At 53.7% G+C, this 13,179-nt stretch overlaps 5 protein-coding genes across 5 annotated transcripts; 2 read left to right on the top strand and 3 right to left on the bottom strand.

Annotated features, from left to right (window-relative positions):
• The first annotated feature begins 644 nt into the window (after positions 1-644).
• Positions 645-1,986, top strand: PHACADRAFT_261870 (uncharacterized protein). Its single transcript, XM_007399368.1, has 9 exons — positions 645-686; positions 745-784; positions 849-926; positions 984-1,044; positions 1,108-1,172; positions 1,228-1,246; positions 1,307-1,377; positions 1,438-1,506; positions 1,561-1,986. The coding sequence occupies exons 2-9, from the start codon at positions 745-747 to the stop codon at positions 1,908-1,910; spliced, it is 753 nt and encodes a 250-aa protein (XP_007399430.1). The 5' UTR covers positions 645-686; the 3' UTR covers positions 1,911-1,986.
• A 1,361-nt stretch (positions 1,987-3,347) lies between these two features.
• PHACADRAFT_177040 (uncharacterized protein) lies at positions 3,348-5,678 on the top strand (the record flags this gene model as incomplete). Its single annotated transcript, XM_007399367.1, has 10 exons — positions 3,348-3,714; positions 3,768-3,899; positions 3,954-4,207; positions 4,258-4,372; positions 4,425-4,575; positions 4,633-4,747; positions 4,797-5,130; positions 5,192-5,265; positions 5,318-5,475; positions 5,527-5,678. Exons 1-10 carry the CDS (start codon positions 3,388-3,390, stop codon positions 5,676-5,678), a joined length of 1,812 nt encoding a protein of 603 aa, XP_007399429.1. The 5' UTR covers positions 3,348-3,387.
• A 969-nt stretch (positions 5,679-6,647) lies between these two features.
• On the bottom strand, positions 6,648-9,766 carry PHACADRAFT_177038 (uncharacterized protein). Its single transcript, XM_007399366.1, has 3 exons — positions 8,944-9,766; positions 8,578-8,889; positions 6,648-8,557 (listed from the first exon to the last, which is right to left on the bottom strand). The coding sequence occupies exons 1-3, from the start codon at positions 9,655-9,657 to the stop codon at positions 8,057-8,059; spliced, it is 1,527 nt and encodes a 508-aa protein (XP_007399428.1). The 5' UTR covers positions 9,658-9,766; the 3' UTR covers positions 6,648-8,056.
• Positions 9,767-10,011: 245 nt separating this feature from the next.
• On the bottom strand, positions 10,012-11,384 carry PHACADRAFT_261864 (glycoside hydrolase family 53 protein). Its single transcript, XM_007399365.1, has 5 exons — positions 11,075-11,384; positions 10,945-11,020; positions 10,497-10,881; positions 10,236-10,448; positions 10,012-10,178 (listed from the first exon to the last, which is right to left on the bottom strand). The coding sequence occupies exons 1-5, from the start codon at positions 11,370-11,372 to the stop codon at positions 10,122-10,124; spliced, it is 1,029 nt and encodes a 342-aa protein (XP_007399427.1). The 5' UTR covers positions 11,373-11,384; the 3' UTR covers positions 10,012-10,121.
• Positions 11,385-11,864: 480 nt separating this feature from the next.
• On the bottom strand, positions 11,865-13,044 carry PHACADRAFT_261863 (uncharacterized protein). Its single transcript, XM_007399364.1, has 5 exons — positions 12,730-13,044; positions 12,630-12,679; positions 12,294-12,573; positions 12,121-12,239; positions 11,865-12,067 (listed from the first exon to the last, which is right to left on the bottom strand). The coding sequence occupies exons 1-5, from the start codon at positions 13,037-13,039 to the stop codon at positions 11,885-11,887; spliced, it is 942 nt and encodes a 313-aa protein (XP_007399426.1). The 5' UTR covers positions 13,040-13,044; the 3' UTR covers positions 11,865-11,884.
• Between the last annotated feature and the right edge of the window lie 135 nt (positions 13,045-13,179).

Below are 13,179 nucleotides of genomic sequence, written 5' to 3'. Positions count from 1 at the left end.
GGTATACGCGAAGTGAATGGAGGATGGGAGAGGAAGAGACGTGGCAGACAAGAAGCGCTTGAACCACACCGAGGGAATGCCGATGCATGCCGAGCATCAGCGGAGTTCAAAGCTGTCCCCGGCTCAAAGGCTTGAAGCATTCGCAAAGTCAGTCGTTTCATTGGACACATCCTTCGTTCGTGGCGAGAAAAATATTTTGGATGCAACAAAGATACAAGTAAGGTTAGTTACTGCCCTCAGGAAGCTTCCAATATTTTATTAGCCGGAAGTAAGCTCGTAGCTACGGTTGCAAGTTGGAAGAGCTCGTTTCCTCACGCTCAGGAATCTGTTAGGCGAACGGCTAGCCTGTCAGGCACAAATAGAGACTTAACGGTTAGCAAATTGAATTCGCGCCTGTACTCCTGGCTGTCCGCCGAGTAGCATCAGACCAGTCAGGCGTTTGTTCGATCATTTTGATTGTAAACCGTCAGTTACGTACACGACGGCGGTGTAGTACAGTACGTAAGCCATGACGAGAGTCTTCTCGTGAGAAGATAGTGCATCAGTATCCCCTCCATAGTGGACTGATTCGCTGAGTCGGTCCTCGACGTCCCCTGGACGACCGTCCACACTAACCGCGAGCCCAAGGATCAGGCCATACATCGACCAATCCAAACACTCTATTGGTGAGAAGTCTTGTAATCACGGTGCGCATCCGGTCCTCAATAGCGGATATCGATGAATCTGATGACCACTATTCCGCAGATGACACAAGTGTTCAGGGACATGCGGCTCTACGGTCATAGTAAGTTGGAGCTCGTGTCCATGAACGAGAGAACTAGCTATATCTTATCGCCCATTTACTATAGTTGCCGTCTTTTTGCTCGCGGTGACTGTCCTTGGCATAGGCGCAGATCTTGTCGGCACCCTTAGTTCCAATTTCCATCGTAAGTTCTGTACTTTTCTCCACAAATCCACATTCACAGGAGTTTGCACACATTTAGATGATTTCTCCATATTCTCCGTCGTTGTGTCGTCATTAACAATAGCTGCTTTCATTATACTGTATGAAGTTCATTACCGCCTAACTCGCCTGACGCAGCCCCAGCTCACAACTGGTAACTCTAGAAACTATTGGTCATGCCCTTTGGTGGAGCTGATCGTCCTATTTGTGCTGGGTGTCCTATGGTTAGGTGGGTGCCATAATACTCCCGTCTAGTCTTCGCTCTTGACAGATGTTTACACCAGCCACGGGATCTTGGTCTGCGTATGTTTCACGTACCTCAGGCTCATGAAGATGGACATGTAGCTGACTCAGACTCCGCAGGGATATTATGGGCAGCATACAATGCGACGCCATCAACAAAAGTCAGCGTATCGCTACAAAATCCGAGAGTAGTATGTTTTCCTTCACATAGCTGAACGCCTGTCAAGGGGCTAATAGTGGGCAACTGGTAGTGAGCGCTAGGATATGGTGCTACGAGATGACCATAATCGAAGTATTCTCTTGGATGGAGTCTGCCCTCTGTAAGCTTAATCCGTACTCTCATAAAAAGTAGTCCTGTTAACAGCGGTTTGCAGTCGTGATATTCATTTTGATCCTCATCACTTTGACAACTCGGGCAAAGGTTTTCGGTCGTTACCGCGCCTGGTCCGAACCCATCCTCGAGCTACCATGGTTTAGCGAGTATCCGGCCTTTGGAGTGGGCGAGTCGGAAGCGGGTGAGAGCATGGGTGGTGGATCTGGGTATTACTCTCCGAGATCCGTGGCAGGTTACCCAACTGGATTGCCGCCGCAGGCGTATGGCATGCCGCCACAGATGGCGAACGGCGGATACTACGTGCCTCAGCAACCTGGGCACTCGGTTGTCATCAGACCTGGCAACAATGAAAGGCCACCTATCATTGAGCAGGTACCGGCTCGATATTGAACGATAGTATGATACGAAAGTAATGATACCATGGATGTGGTTTTAAACAAACGCTATTATGAATGTACCTGACTGCGACGTCAGAAATGACTTTAGGATGAATTGGTTGCGACTAGGTTAGCGTGCCTGTTCCTCATTTCGTTCAAATCGTCCTTGGAGATCCTTCGAGAGGGGCATCAGAGAAATCGGCCGAACATGCGTTCCTGCAGGGCGTAGTCGTGGTGATCGGGTCTTGCGGCCAGCAAGGATGATCAGAGTTGCGCCATAAATACCCTGCGAAAAGCGACGATAGAAAGCTACTGCTAAGTATAATGCGAATAGAGCTGGCCCACGACGAGTTGAATCAGAGAGGACCCCTCGAAGTTCTCAATGGCGTTAGAGAACTGTTGCAATGCTGGCGTCCCACTTTTAATCAAGGATACAGGATTCACAAAAACGATATACGTGGAAATCAACAGGAAGAACTTATTGATGTCCTCATCAGCTGCGCGTTCAGAGTTGTCTGGAACCAGGACTTACCCATAATATCGCGTACACTAGCCCAGGTTCGGTGAGGAGCGGGCGACGGTCGCCGATCAGTGGTTGTGTCGGCTTCTAGTTCGGCTGGCACTTACTTCGTGGTCCGAGGCATGAGGGCGGCAGCCCAGAGATTGCTAACCCAGGACATCGCCAGACCGAGAAGGTACTAGAAAAAACGACAGGCACAACGAGCGTGGCTTCACATCGTGAGACGGCTGATTCATTAGTAGATATTGTACTACAACGCAATGCTGTTGGTGCCATGCAGTAAGTACTACTAGTGGCCGCGGTAGCTAGGACGTGGCGTCGGGGGATACTTAAATTCGAAGCGTTAAATAAATCGGTCTCCGACACCTACTTCGCAGAATGCCGATAGAATTCAAACTCCGAGTACTAGCGCCCACGGAGGACCATCCACAAGAACGGGTTTCACACTTCCGCAATTTATGTAGAGGCTAGTTCACGAACCTACAATATAACGGAGACTGCTCCATCCAAGCTCTACCAACTTCGATCTCATTGGACGGCTCTCGCCTTCAGAGAGGAAACAGAGCCGCTGTCTCTCAGGTAATCATCATATCCACGGCCGACCACATCATATATACAGTACTCTCGCGAGGTCACCTGAGAATGCTTTGGTCGCGTCTTGGGATAGCCGCATATATTGCCTCAGAACATATCTATGACTACTCTTATCACGTAAGAATTGCCGCCCCTAATACTTCGTAGAGGCTGACAGCTGAGTCGGGCAGGGCTGGACACGGATCTCAGTACGGACTCAGGCTGACGACTCAAATGTCCCTACTTAATCGAGGGCCGAGGCTGGGACGATCCAGAGCCCCTTGTTCTTTTCCACGTCTCTCGCCTTCTCCGAAGACACAGGATGTCTGGAGAATTTCTCAGCGTACACGTCGAGCCTGGCAGCAGCATTTCTTCGAGGTCTTCTGGCAGGACCTCGATGACCAGCGGAAAGGAGAGTATCGGAAAAGAGAGTACTAGCAGCACCACAAGCACTGCATCCGGAAACCCGCTTGTGGAGTGCTCTCAGGCGGAGATCCTCGAGGATGCGGAACGGTTTGCCAAAGAGAATGGCTTGGAGCAGTACGTCGAGGTTATCAAGAGAGGGGCACTCGTGGCGCGGAACCCGACCAGCATTGACCACATCCCTGGACTCACGGACGAGGAGAAGGCGGCACTGCAGCACGAGCGCGACAAACCGTGGTCTCAGCCGTTCATGCTGTACTACTTGGTGATTATGTGCTCTCTCGCTGCCTGCGTCCAGGGGGTACGTTCCTCGCGCGCATGTACACATACATTTGCCATTAACACCTGTTTTAGATGGACGAATCAGTCATCAACGGGGCCAACTTGTATTTCCCTAAACAATTCGGCATCGATCCCTACGCAATGAGCAATAGTGGCTCGGATCGCAACCAATGGCTCCTCGGCCTGGTAAATTCCGCTCCCTACGTGCGTCTCATCCTGCAGATACCGAAGCTCAGCTAATTGGAGCACATTTTGCAGCTGTGCTGTGCCGTTGCCGGCTGTTGGCTCTCGGCGCCACTGAACCGTCGCCTCGGACGGCGGGGCACGATCTTCGTTGGTGCCTCTATATGCCTGGTTACCTGCATCTGGCAGGCAGTCTCAGACTCATGGCCGCTTCTCTTCGCCGCACGGTTCGTCCTCGGGCTGGGCATCGGTCCCAACTCCGCTACGGTGCCTGTGTTCGCGGGTGAATGTGCGCCGACGGCGATTCGTGGTGCCCTTGTCGGGATGTGGTATGTTCGGGCAGCTTGGCAATTTGTACAGCAATCTGACGCACAGACAGGCAAGTATTCACGGCGTTCGGCATCATGCTGGGCTATGTCTCGGACCTGGCCTTCCAGACGGTACCAGACAGACCACATATCCGCGGTCTCAACTGGAGGCTTATGCTCGGCAGTGTGAGTCGTCGTTTACTTCGCAGATTCGACACTCCTCACAGCTGTGGTATAGGCGGGAATACCAGCACTCTTCCTTATGGTGCAAATCTGGTTCTGCCCTGAGTCCCCCCGATGGCTCGTCTCGAAAGGTCGCTACGCCGATGCATGGCGCTCCTTGCTGCGCCTGCGACACTCGCAGATTCAGGCAGCCCGGGATCTCTATTGTACGTTAAGTTTCCAGAGTCCTTATACGTCTTAATATGTAGCTGATATGATCTTAGACATACAGGCCCTCCAGAAAGTACAGATGAAGGACAAGCCCCAAGGGAACCAACTTATCCAGCTGTTCGCAGTGCGACGCAACCGCAGAGCCACAATTGTTTCACTCATGCTTATGTGAGCCGCCAGAGCAACTTTCTACGAGCAAGGCTCACAGCCATTGTAGGTTTATGCAGCAATTCTGCGGCGTCAACGCGATCGCGTACTACTCTTCAAATATCTTCACCGATTCCGGATTCAGTAACACGCAAGCTCTGCTGGCGTCGTGGGGCTTCGGCCTGACGAACTGGCTATTCGCGTTCCCGGCGCTGTACACCATTGACCGATTCGGGCGTCGCAAGTTGATCCTCACATCGTACCCATTAATGGCCGTGTTCCTGCTCATGACCGGGCTGGCTTTCTTCATACCAGATCAACAGGCCCGCATTGGCGTCATCGCTGCAGGCATTTATCTGTTCACCATCGCATATTCACCTGGCGCCGGCCCTGTGCCGTTCACAGTTCGTCTCCTGTTGTCTCTGACTCGCCAGAATTATCTAACACCACTTTAACACCTCACAGTACTCGGCGGAAGCGTACCCGATGGCGGTTCGAGACTTTGGGATGTCGCTTTCGACGGCCTGGCTTTGGTTCTTGTGCGTACTCTCGTAGCCTCTTGCGTATTCATGCTAAGGCGGTAGTCGACAGTAACTTTGTCGTAGCGATCACGTTCCCCCCGCTCGTCGGTGCATTTACGGTGGCTGGCGCGTTCGCGTGGTACGCTGGCTGGAACTGTGTCGGCTTCGCGGTGGCGTACTTTATTATGCCCGAGACAAAAGGCCGATCGCTCGAGGAGTTGGATCATGGTGGGTGCCTGGATGGTATTGATGTCCCAAACGTTAATTTGTGCTTGGCAGTGTTCTCCACGTCGGGTCGTGAATACGCGTGGGACAAGTTCAGGTCGTGGAAGAGGTTTGGACAAGGCACGAGGGTGTTCCGCCGACGCCGCGGCGGGGACAGGCGGCTCTACGATGTCGATGAAGACTCGCGGGCAGGGGTAGCCGTGTAGGAGAGTGTTACAGATATCGAACGCTCAGAATCAATTTTTTGAACGTCTTCAATAGTTGGTCCGCCTGTTGCGAGGTGCCATCCCGCATGACGGGGCTTGAACTGCTTGATGTGGCAAGCGTCTACCTTATCCAAGCTGTTGGCAGTGCGCGGCAGTCACGGCAGTCGCGGCAGCCAGTCGGCACGGCCGGGTCCTCAACCAACAAACAATCTTTTTCGTCGTCGACCGTGCCTTTCTTCTTCCTCCTCCACCATCGCGGACGGTTTCGGTCTGCTCCTCGTCAAGCTCGACATTCATTATTTCAGCACCTCTCCTTAGATTTTTATCCAAACAGTCTTTACAACCTACCGCCTGAACATGAAGTTCGCCGTCGTCGGAGCCGTCGCGCTCCCCCTCGTTGCTGCCGTCGCGCACCATGGCCAGGATCACGTCGCTCACCTCGCCCGTCAAGTCCCTGCCGTCGCCTCGTCGGCTTCCACATCCGCCGCTACTGCCTCTAGCGCAGCTACCAGCTCCGCGGCCGCATCCGCGTCTGTGACGTCCTCTGCCCCGGCTGGTGCTACTTCAGTGGTAGCTTCAGGCACGGGTGTGACCATTGGTTCGCTTACCAGCGGGGCGTCGTCTGCGGCGACGACCTCAGCAACCTTCAGCTCGCTCCCTTCGGTCTCGTGGTTCCTCCCGTCGGTCAACCCGACCGCGCTTCCGCTCTCGGACATGGGACCTGGCACTATCACTACTCAGCCTCAGCTTGGCGCAACCACAACCTTCCCTGTTGGAACCAAGCCTACTAATATTCCGAACGCACCGCCGATGCCAAACTGTGAGTATACCGTAGGATGACGTGCATCGTTCCATGCTAACACGCCCTGCAGGGCAAGCTCTCTCGCCAGCCAACTATCCGCCTCTGGATAAGCCGCCCCCGCTAAATTCGTCCGAGGTCCAGCAATGGATCCAGGAGGTGCAGAACTCAGGCATCCAGATTCCCGATATCGAACCCACTCAGCCTGGCGGCTGCGCCGCCAACCCGGCTTTTGCAGCTGACACAACACGCTGCTGGTGGACTTGCGGTGGCTGCGTTGCAACCGGCGACATTAGTAACTGTCCCACCCCGTACACGTGGGGTCTGACGTACGACGATGGTCCCGCCCTCTACACTCCTAATCTTCTGCAGTATCTCGACCAGAACAACCTTCAATCAACTTTCTGCGCTGTCGGCTCTCGTGTCATCTCCTACCCGGCGCTCCTTCAGGAGGAGTACATGGCCGGACACCAGATTGCAGCACACACCTGGTCCCACCCGTATATGACCACCGTTTCTAACGAGGGCATTATAGCCGAACTCGGCTGGTCCAAGAAGGTCATTAAGGACGTCCTTGGTGTTACTCCCCTCTATTGGCGTCCACCGTATGGTGATATTGACAACCGTGTTCGTGCCATCGGACAGGCGATGGGATTGGAGCCCATCATGTGGACTCGTCTTGACGCAGCCGCAACGTTCGATACCAACGGTGAGTGCCTAGGCTCACTGTTTGAACGGGCGCTGACAATCATTTGTAGATTACAACATCGCTGGCGGTTTAGTCAGCGTCACTCAGGTGCTTCAGAACTGGGAAAACATCATGGGCAATGTCTCGACCCTTGGCCACGGCTTTATCGTTCTCGAGCACGATCTCTTCGCGCAGACCGTCGACCTTGCCACGGGTTACATTCTTCCTGCCGCAATGGCGTACACACCCAAGCTCGAAATTCAGCCCGTTATCTCCTGTCTCAACAAGCCGATGGCCGACGCCTACCTCGAGACGAATGATAACGCGACTAACCCGTTACCGACCGGCTCCAGTGCGTTCTTCTATATATCCCCGCTCGCCATGGCGTGCACCGCTGATTTATTTATTTATTTTGCAGATATCAATCCCACGCTCACTTCGGGCGCCCCCGGTTCAGCACAGGCCACCGGCAACGCGAGCGGGAACGCGAAGGCCTCTGCCAAGAACGCCGCAGTCCCTGTCGCAGGCATTAGCTCGACGCTTCTCGCAGTCAGCTTGTCCGCTGCTGCCCTCGTCGCTGGCTTTGTCGCACTGCTTTGATCAGCTCCTAACGCGGGCTAGTGTCCTATTCTCGTTTTGTCACAGCCTCACATTCTCGTCGTAGTGTATCACATGTTGTTTAGTCTATGCAATCACAGGCATACCCTCAACTTCTTGTAGAGCCCCTGCATATACCGCGGCTGAATTGATTCCTCTGCTATACTCTACACCGCTGTGGCCGGAAGCGTACATTGGAGTTAGCTCGGTGACACCCGTCCCGCCACTTCAAAACAAAGAGAAGGAAAAGTAAGCCAAGGTATGATATATGAAGGCTCATCGGTGCACCCCTACTCATTTCGTGAGCTTCGCCGCTTGCTCCCCCGCTTTGCGCCCAAACACCGCCCCGGCAGTGAGTCCACTACCTCCGGGGTAGTTCGAGTAGAACAGACCGCCTACAAGCTCTCCCGTGCAGTACATGCCTTTAATGGGCTTCCCCGTAGTTTCTGAGAGAATGCCTGCAGTGTCGGGGTCAATGGCCAACCCGCCGAAGGTGAAGGTAATCCCGCAAGCAACTTTGACCGCCAAGAACGGCCCTTGTTCTATGGGCAGCGCCCAGTTGGTCTTCGGGATCTCCAGTGAAAAGCCATTACTTTGTGTAGACAGTCCGTCCTTGATAGCGGGATCCCACCGCAGCGAAGCGTTCTCCGCCTGGAAGCGTCGCACGGCGTCGTTGTAGCTAACGACAGTGTCGACGAACTGGCACCTATTCTCGAGGCCCTCCTCCTCCAACTTTCCCGCCAGCTGCTCGACGGTGTCTGCCCAAATCTTGCGGACGACGTCGTCCGCGTACTCCTCCTCCTCAGCCAATCGACGACGCGCGAATCCCAGACCTGGAAAGCATACCCTCCTGGCTGCATCAGGATGGCGCGGCCGAATTTGGCGTAGGTGTAGTTCCGGAAGTCCTCGCCTTCGTCGACGAAGCGACGGCCATGGGCGTTCAGCATGAGGCCAAGAGGGTAGCCCGACTTGGTGAATTGATTGCTGAGGGTGCGATCGCCCGTATCTGAGGGAGCGTTGGCATCCCAGCATGTGGAGTGGCATCCAGCAAAGTCTCCTGTCAGAGCAGCACCAACTGCTGTCGCGAGAGCGATGCCATCTCCCGTGTTGTATGGGGTGCCACGGACCTGGGACGTTTGTCATCACTTCAGAACACATCGCAGAAAGACTTATGGTCTCACCTTTGCATTGACCCACTGCTCTCCAAGATATTTTGCCCTCAGCGCTGTACTGGCTTCGTAGCCACCGGAAGCCAGTATCACCGCCGGTGCAGTAAGCTTGGCTAACTTTCCGGCCTTGCGAACGATGACTCCGGCGATGGCATCATCTTCCAGAACCAATTCGACTGCAGGGGTGTCAAACCATGTCTGCACTCCAGCGTCCTGCAGAGCTTTGTGGTGAGCGGCAATGAGCCCTTTCCCGCCATCCTGCGTGCTAAGCGCCATCCCTCCCCAGAATCTCTGTCGTCCGTTAACAAGGTATGCTTGTCGGTTGAACGACAGGGTGAATGGAACATGGACGCGCTCGGACAGCCATTGGACGGCAGCCCGGGAGTTGTTGACGAGAGCTCTAACAAGCTCGGGGTCCGAACGCCCGTTTCCTAGTCTCATGATATCAGCAATGAACTGCTCATGCGTATATGGCTCGACGTCGGTGTGTTGCGCCTGCACGGGATCGACATTGTGCACGATGGGAAGAATGTCTGCGAGGCCGCCGTGGACAGTGCGATGTGCGCCTGCCGTGAAGTACCCGTTTCCGCCCGCCCACTCTGCGGGACATTTGTCGATGATGAGAACGCGCTCCAAGCCAGCATCTGAAGCTGCAAGCGCAGCGCAGCTACCTGCATTCCCAGAACCGACGACAATGCAGTCAAACGAACTGTCTGCCCCGGCCATTATGCCGTTGAGTCTGCCTGTACTGATCAGTTATGCGCCTCCTTGCTCGAGATAAAACGTCAACCTTTCTAGGGACAGAGAGGGTTAGGCTGAATGGCCTGAGAGTCATGTCGGACGTGGAAGACCGAAAGTTCACCTGAGAGCAAGTTACCACGGTCCGATGTGGCCGGATTGATGCGGGCTTTCTCCGCCAGACATCTTTGTGGCGTCCGACTGTCCCCCCAATCACAGACTTCGTGCACTCTGCAGGGAGCTCTGTGACCAGTCCTGCCCTTGGCCCGGCGATCTGGCGGCTGTAACCGATGTTGCTAAGCTATAGGTCAGAGTTTTCACTCAGGAAAATTCCGTGATAAATCTGCAAGCAAAACGGTAGTGATGCTTTTTGGTGTCCCGAACCGAATTGAACGAGTACAAAGACACGGCTGGTACTCCATATGCTACCGGACTATCTGCTAGGCCATGTCTCAAAAGAGATTGATCGACTGACGTGTATTTCCACTGCTGTCGACAAGCAGATTGTCCTGAGGTTTAGGCCAAATCAGTGGGTCTATCCATCGCATAGTCACGTAAGCACTCACAGAGCACGAACTGCCGAGCGCGGCACTTCCAACCCAGCCAGGTTCCCAATACACTACGCCCAGACCATGTCCTCCAGAAAGGCCGCTTAGCACGCTCTCGATATCCTTGACCCAGATCTGTTGTCCAGCCACCGACTCCGGGATGCTAGGTTCTGATAGCGCGACTGACGACGGACATGCTACTGGCCAGTCCGTCTCAGCAACGAGAACATCCTATCATACTCTTCAGCAGCATGCCTAGCAAGTACAGGAGTCACGCACCTTGTTAAACTTCGAGATCACGCCGTTAAGACTGGACTGAAGGGCACTCAGAGTGGCGCCGGTACCGTAGAAGGGATAGAACGAGAAGCCCATGATATCGACGTCAGACGTCGAGAACGCTCCAGGGGCGATGATGCCGTCCCAGAAATCATCAACGCTTCCCGAGTCCCAGCCGTTCGCGATGTGGACGACGATCTTCGTCGAAGGTGATCCCGTTCGCACACCAGAGGCGGCAGAGTGCAGAAGTTCAGACGCGGGGAGATACCCAGCTGTGCTAATTTCGCCTGTGGGCCAAAGGAGACCGTTGTTAATTTCATTGCCGATCTGGATATAGTCGATAGGTGTGCCTTGATTACTGAACGCTTCGACAAGATCGAGCGTGTACCTAGCGGCGAATCACGGCGAATGTTCGGTGTGCTTGACTGTAGAGTTATGCATAGAAACTCACGTGTAAATCTGGGTATTGAGTCCGTTCAGATCCGTAGGCCAGCTAGAAGGAATTGCTTGGTGACCAGGATCGGCCCCTAGGGCGGTGTTTTTCGATCAGTAGGCCGTCAAGGTTGATGCGTGCTACGTACAAGTATCACTGTAGTGCAGGTCGATGAGAATCTTCATGCCTGCTGCTTTGGCGCGCTTGGCAAGTGCAAGGGCGTAACTCTGCGTATAAGTCCCGGCGGTCCATACACGTATACGAGCCAACTCGAATCCATGGCTCGCCAGGATCTGCTCAAAAGGTTTCACGACGCCGTTGTCCTTGTAAATTATTCCTTGGGACTCCAGAAGAGAAAGTGAGGAAAAGTCAGCACCATTTAGAGGCAGAGCTAGTATTTGCAAGACGGGAAGCAACAAGCAGAGTAAAAGGGCACTGAGCTGCATCGTAAGGTTCGAGGCGAACGTCGTGAGCTTCACCATACGCACCCTTTGTGACTTATATGTCAGACGAGGCGGAAGGGGGGCCGCGGCCGGCTCGGTGAAACCGAGCGTACTCCACTTCTTTGCATAGGTCGTAACCAATCATGGGAGCAACAACACATGAATAGCAGAGAGTTGAGATGGCGTTGGATCCGCTGACTATCCGCTGACTAAATGGTCAGAAGTTGAGGCGCACTTCGAAGAAGGTGTGACTTACTTTCCCCTGCAAGTAGTGTCTTCCCGAGCATTTGAAAGAGAAGTGAACCAGCAGTGATGGATTTGAGCGTCCACTTGCATCAGGTGATACGACTACCTTTCGTATTTGGTTTCAACAGCACGAACTCGAGTGGAAGCCGACAAAGATGCGTATAGTCGGCCTCGTTTTTGATAGTTTGAGGCCGAAAAAATTAGTGTCACCTACGAGATATAACGCACGTGGCGATACAACCCGCACTGTCGGTAATAAATAATATCCTTCACTGCCATACCCCGTCCGCGTTGCGCACCAGTATTCGAGCGTTATTGACGAAGGCACGGATGAGTTCGTCGAATGCACTGCGCTCTACCTCCGACGCATTTAGGTCTCCTCGTTTCGCGGCAGTTGCCAAGAGGTAGTCGGGCCTCGCAAATTCCACTTCAAGTTCGTGGAGAATTTCAGGCTATTTGAAAGAGATTGTGGAAGCCTATATGATAGCGAGAGCGAAGCACTCACCTTGCTATTTGGCCCAGTAGCAGAGGTAACCTGGGTAAGGTCGATGGTAAATTCTTCGTGAGTGTAGCTCATCCGGTCCTTCTTGCGCGTGAGTGTCGGCGACCCGAGTGGCGGAGGAACTGAGGGAGAAGTGAGCTCGGGTCCGACAAGTAGAACCGCAACGTCGGACACACCAGGAATTTCCATGTTCACGCTTATACGCCAATCGGCATGACGTTTCGGACAGTAGATGTCTATGCTGCCCAGCCGTACTTTTCGCATGACAGCGACGACTTCTCCAGACTTCTCATGGCGGGTGACGCGAATTTTCTCCCTGTCTTGCGGGTCGTCACTCGCATAGAAGTTGTCTATGAGGTGAAGGTGCGTGTACTCTAGCGGAGAGGACGGGTGGCCTGGTTGTGATGACTTGAGTTTTAGTTCATTCAAGAGCTTATTGAAGTGCTTATGTTGAGCCTGTAGACCCGTCGCATGAGGAAGCGTGATACGGGGTACGGTATCTTTGCTCTTACAGGAGACATGTTCGATTCAAAGCGAGTATCAAAGGAATTTGGGGAAAGTACTATCTCTGTTGTAAGGTCAGGTCCATTTCTAATGTATTAGAGGACATACTAGTCTCGACTAAAACTGGGAAGACCAGTCTTTGCCCTGACGCCTTCTCCCTCAGAACCCCAATCTTTGCCTCCACTTCAACTACCCCGCCGCGGTCTGGCCTGTTCATTATCGTATGATGCACAAAGTCGGCCACCTCTCGAATGAATTCATCCATGGGCTCTACGCCGAGTATAGAGAGTGAGAGTGGAGGCATCTCAAAGTGTTGCTCGTGCCCATTAGACTCTGCTGGTGGCGTGCCATGGCGGGCGCGTTTTGCAGGACGCTGAGCATCGTGGTCGGCACCGGATGAAAGGGACTTGATGTCCATGCAGCAACACACCGATATTTGAGAGCGTCTGTTCGTTGCAATCTCGAAAGTTATGGTGGAGAACGACAAGGCTCGGACTTGTCCAGCAGGCCCGTAAGCCGGTCAGATTCGGCGCCTACCGAGCTTTCTTGCCTTGCCGC

This window comes from Phanerochaete carnosa, assembly GCF_000300595.1.
Source record: "Phanerochaete carnosa HHB-10118-sp unplaced genomic scaffold PHACAscaffold_9, whole genome shotgun sequence".
Classification (NCBI taxonomy): Eukaryota; Fungi; Basidiomycota; class Agaricomycetes; order Polyporales; family Phanerochaetaceae; genus Phanerochaete; species Phanerochaete carnosa.
The sequence above is the reverse complement of the archived record's forward strand: the minus strand, read 5'-3'. Positions and strand labels throughout refer to the sequence as shown.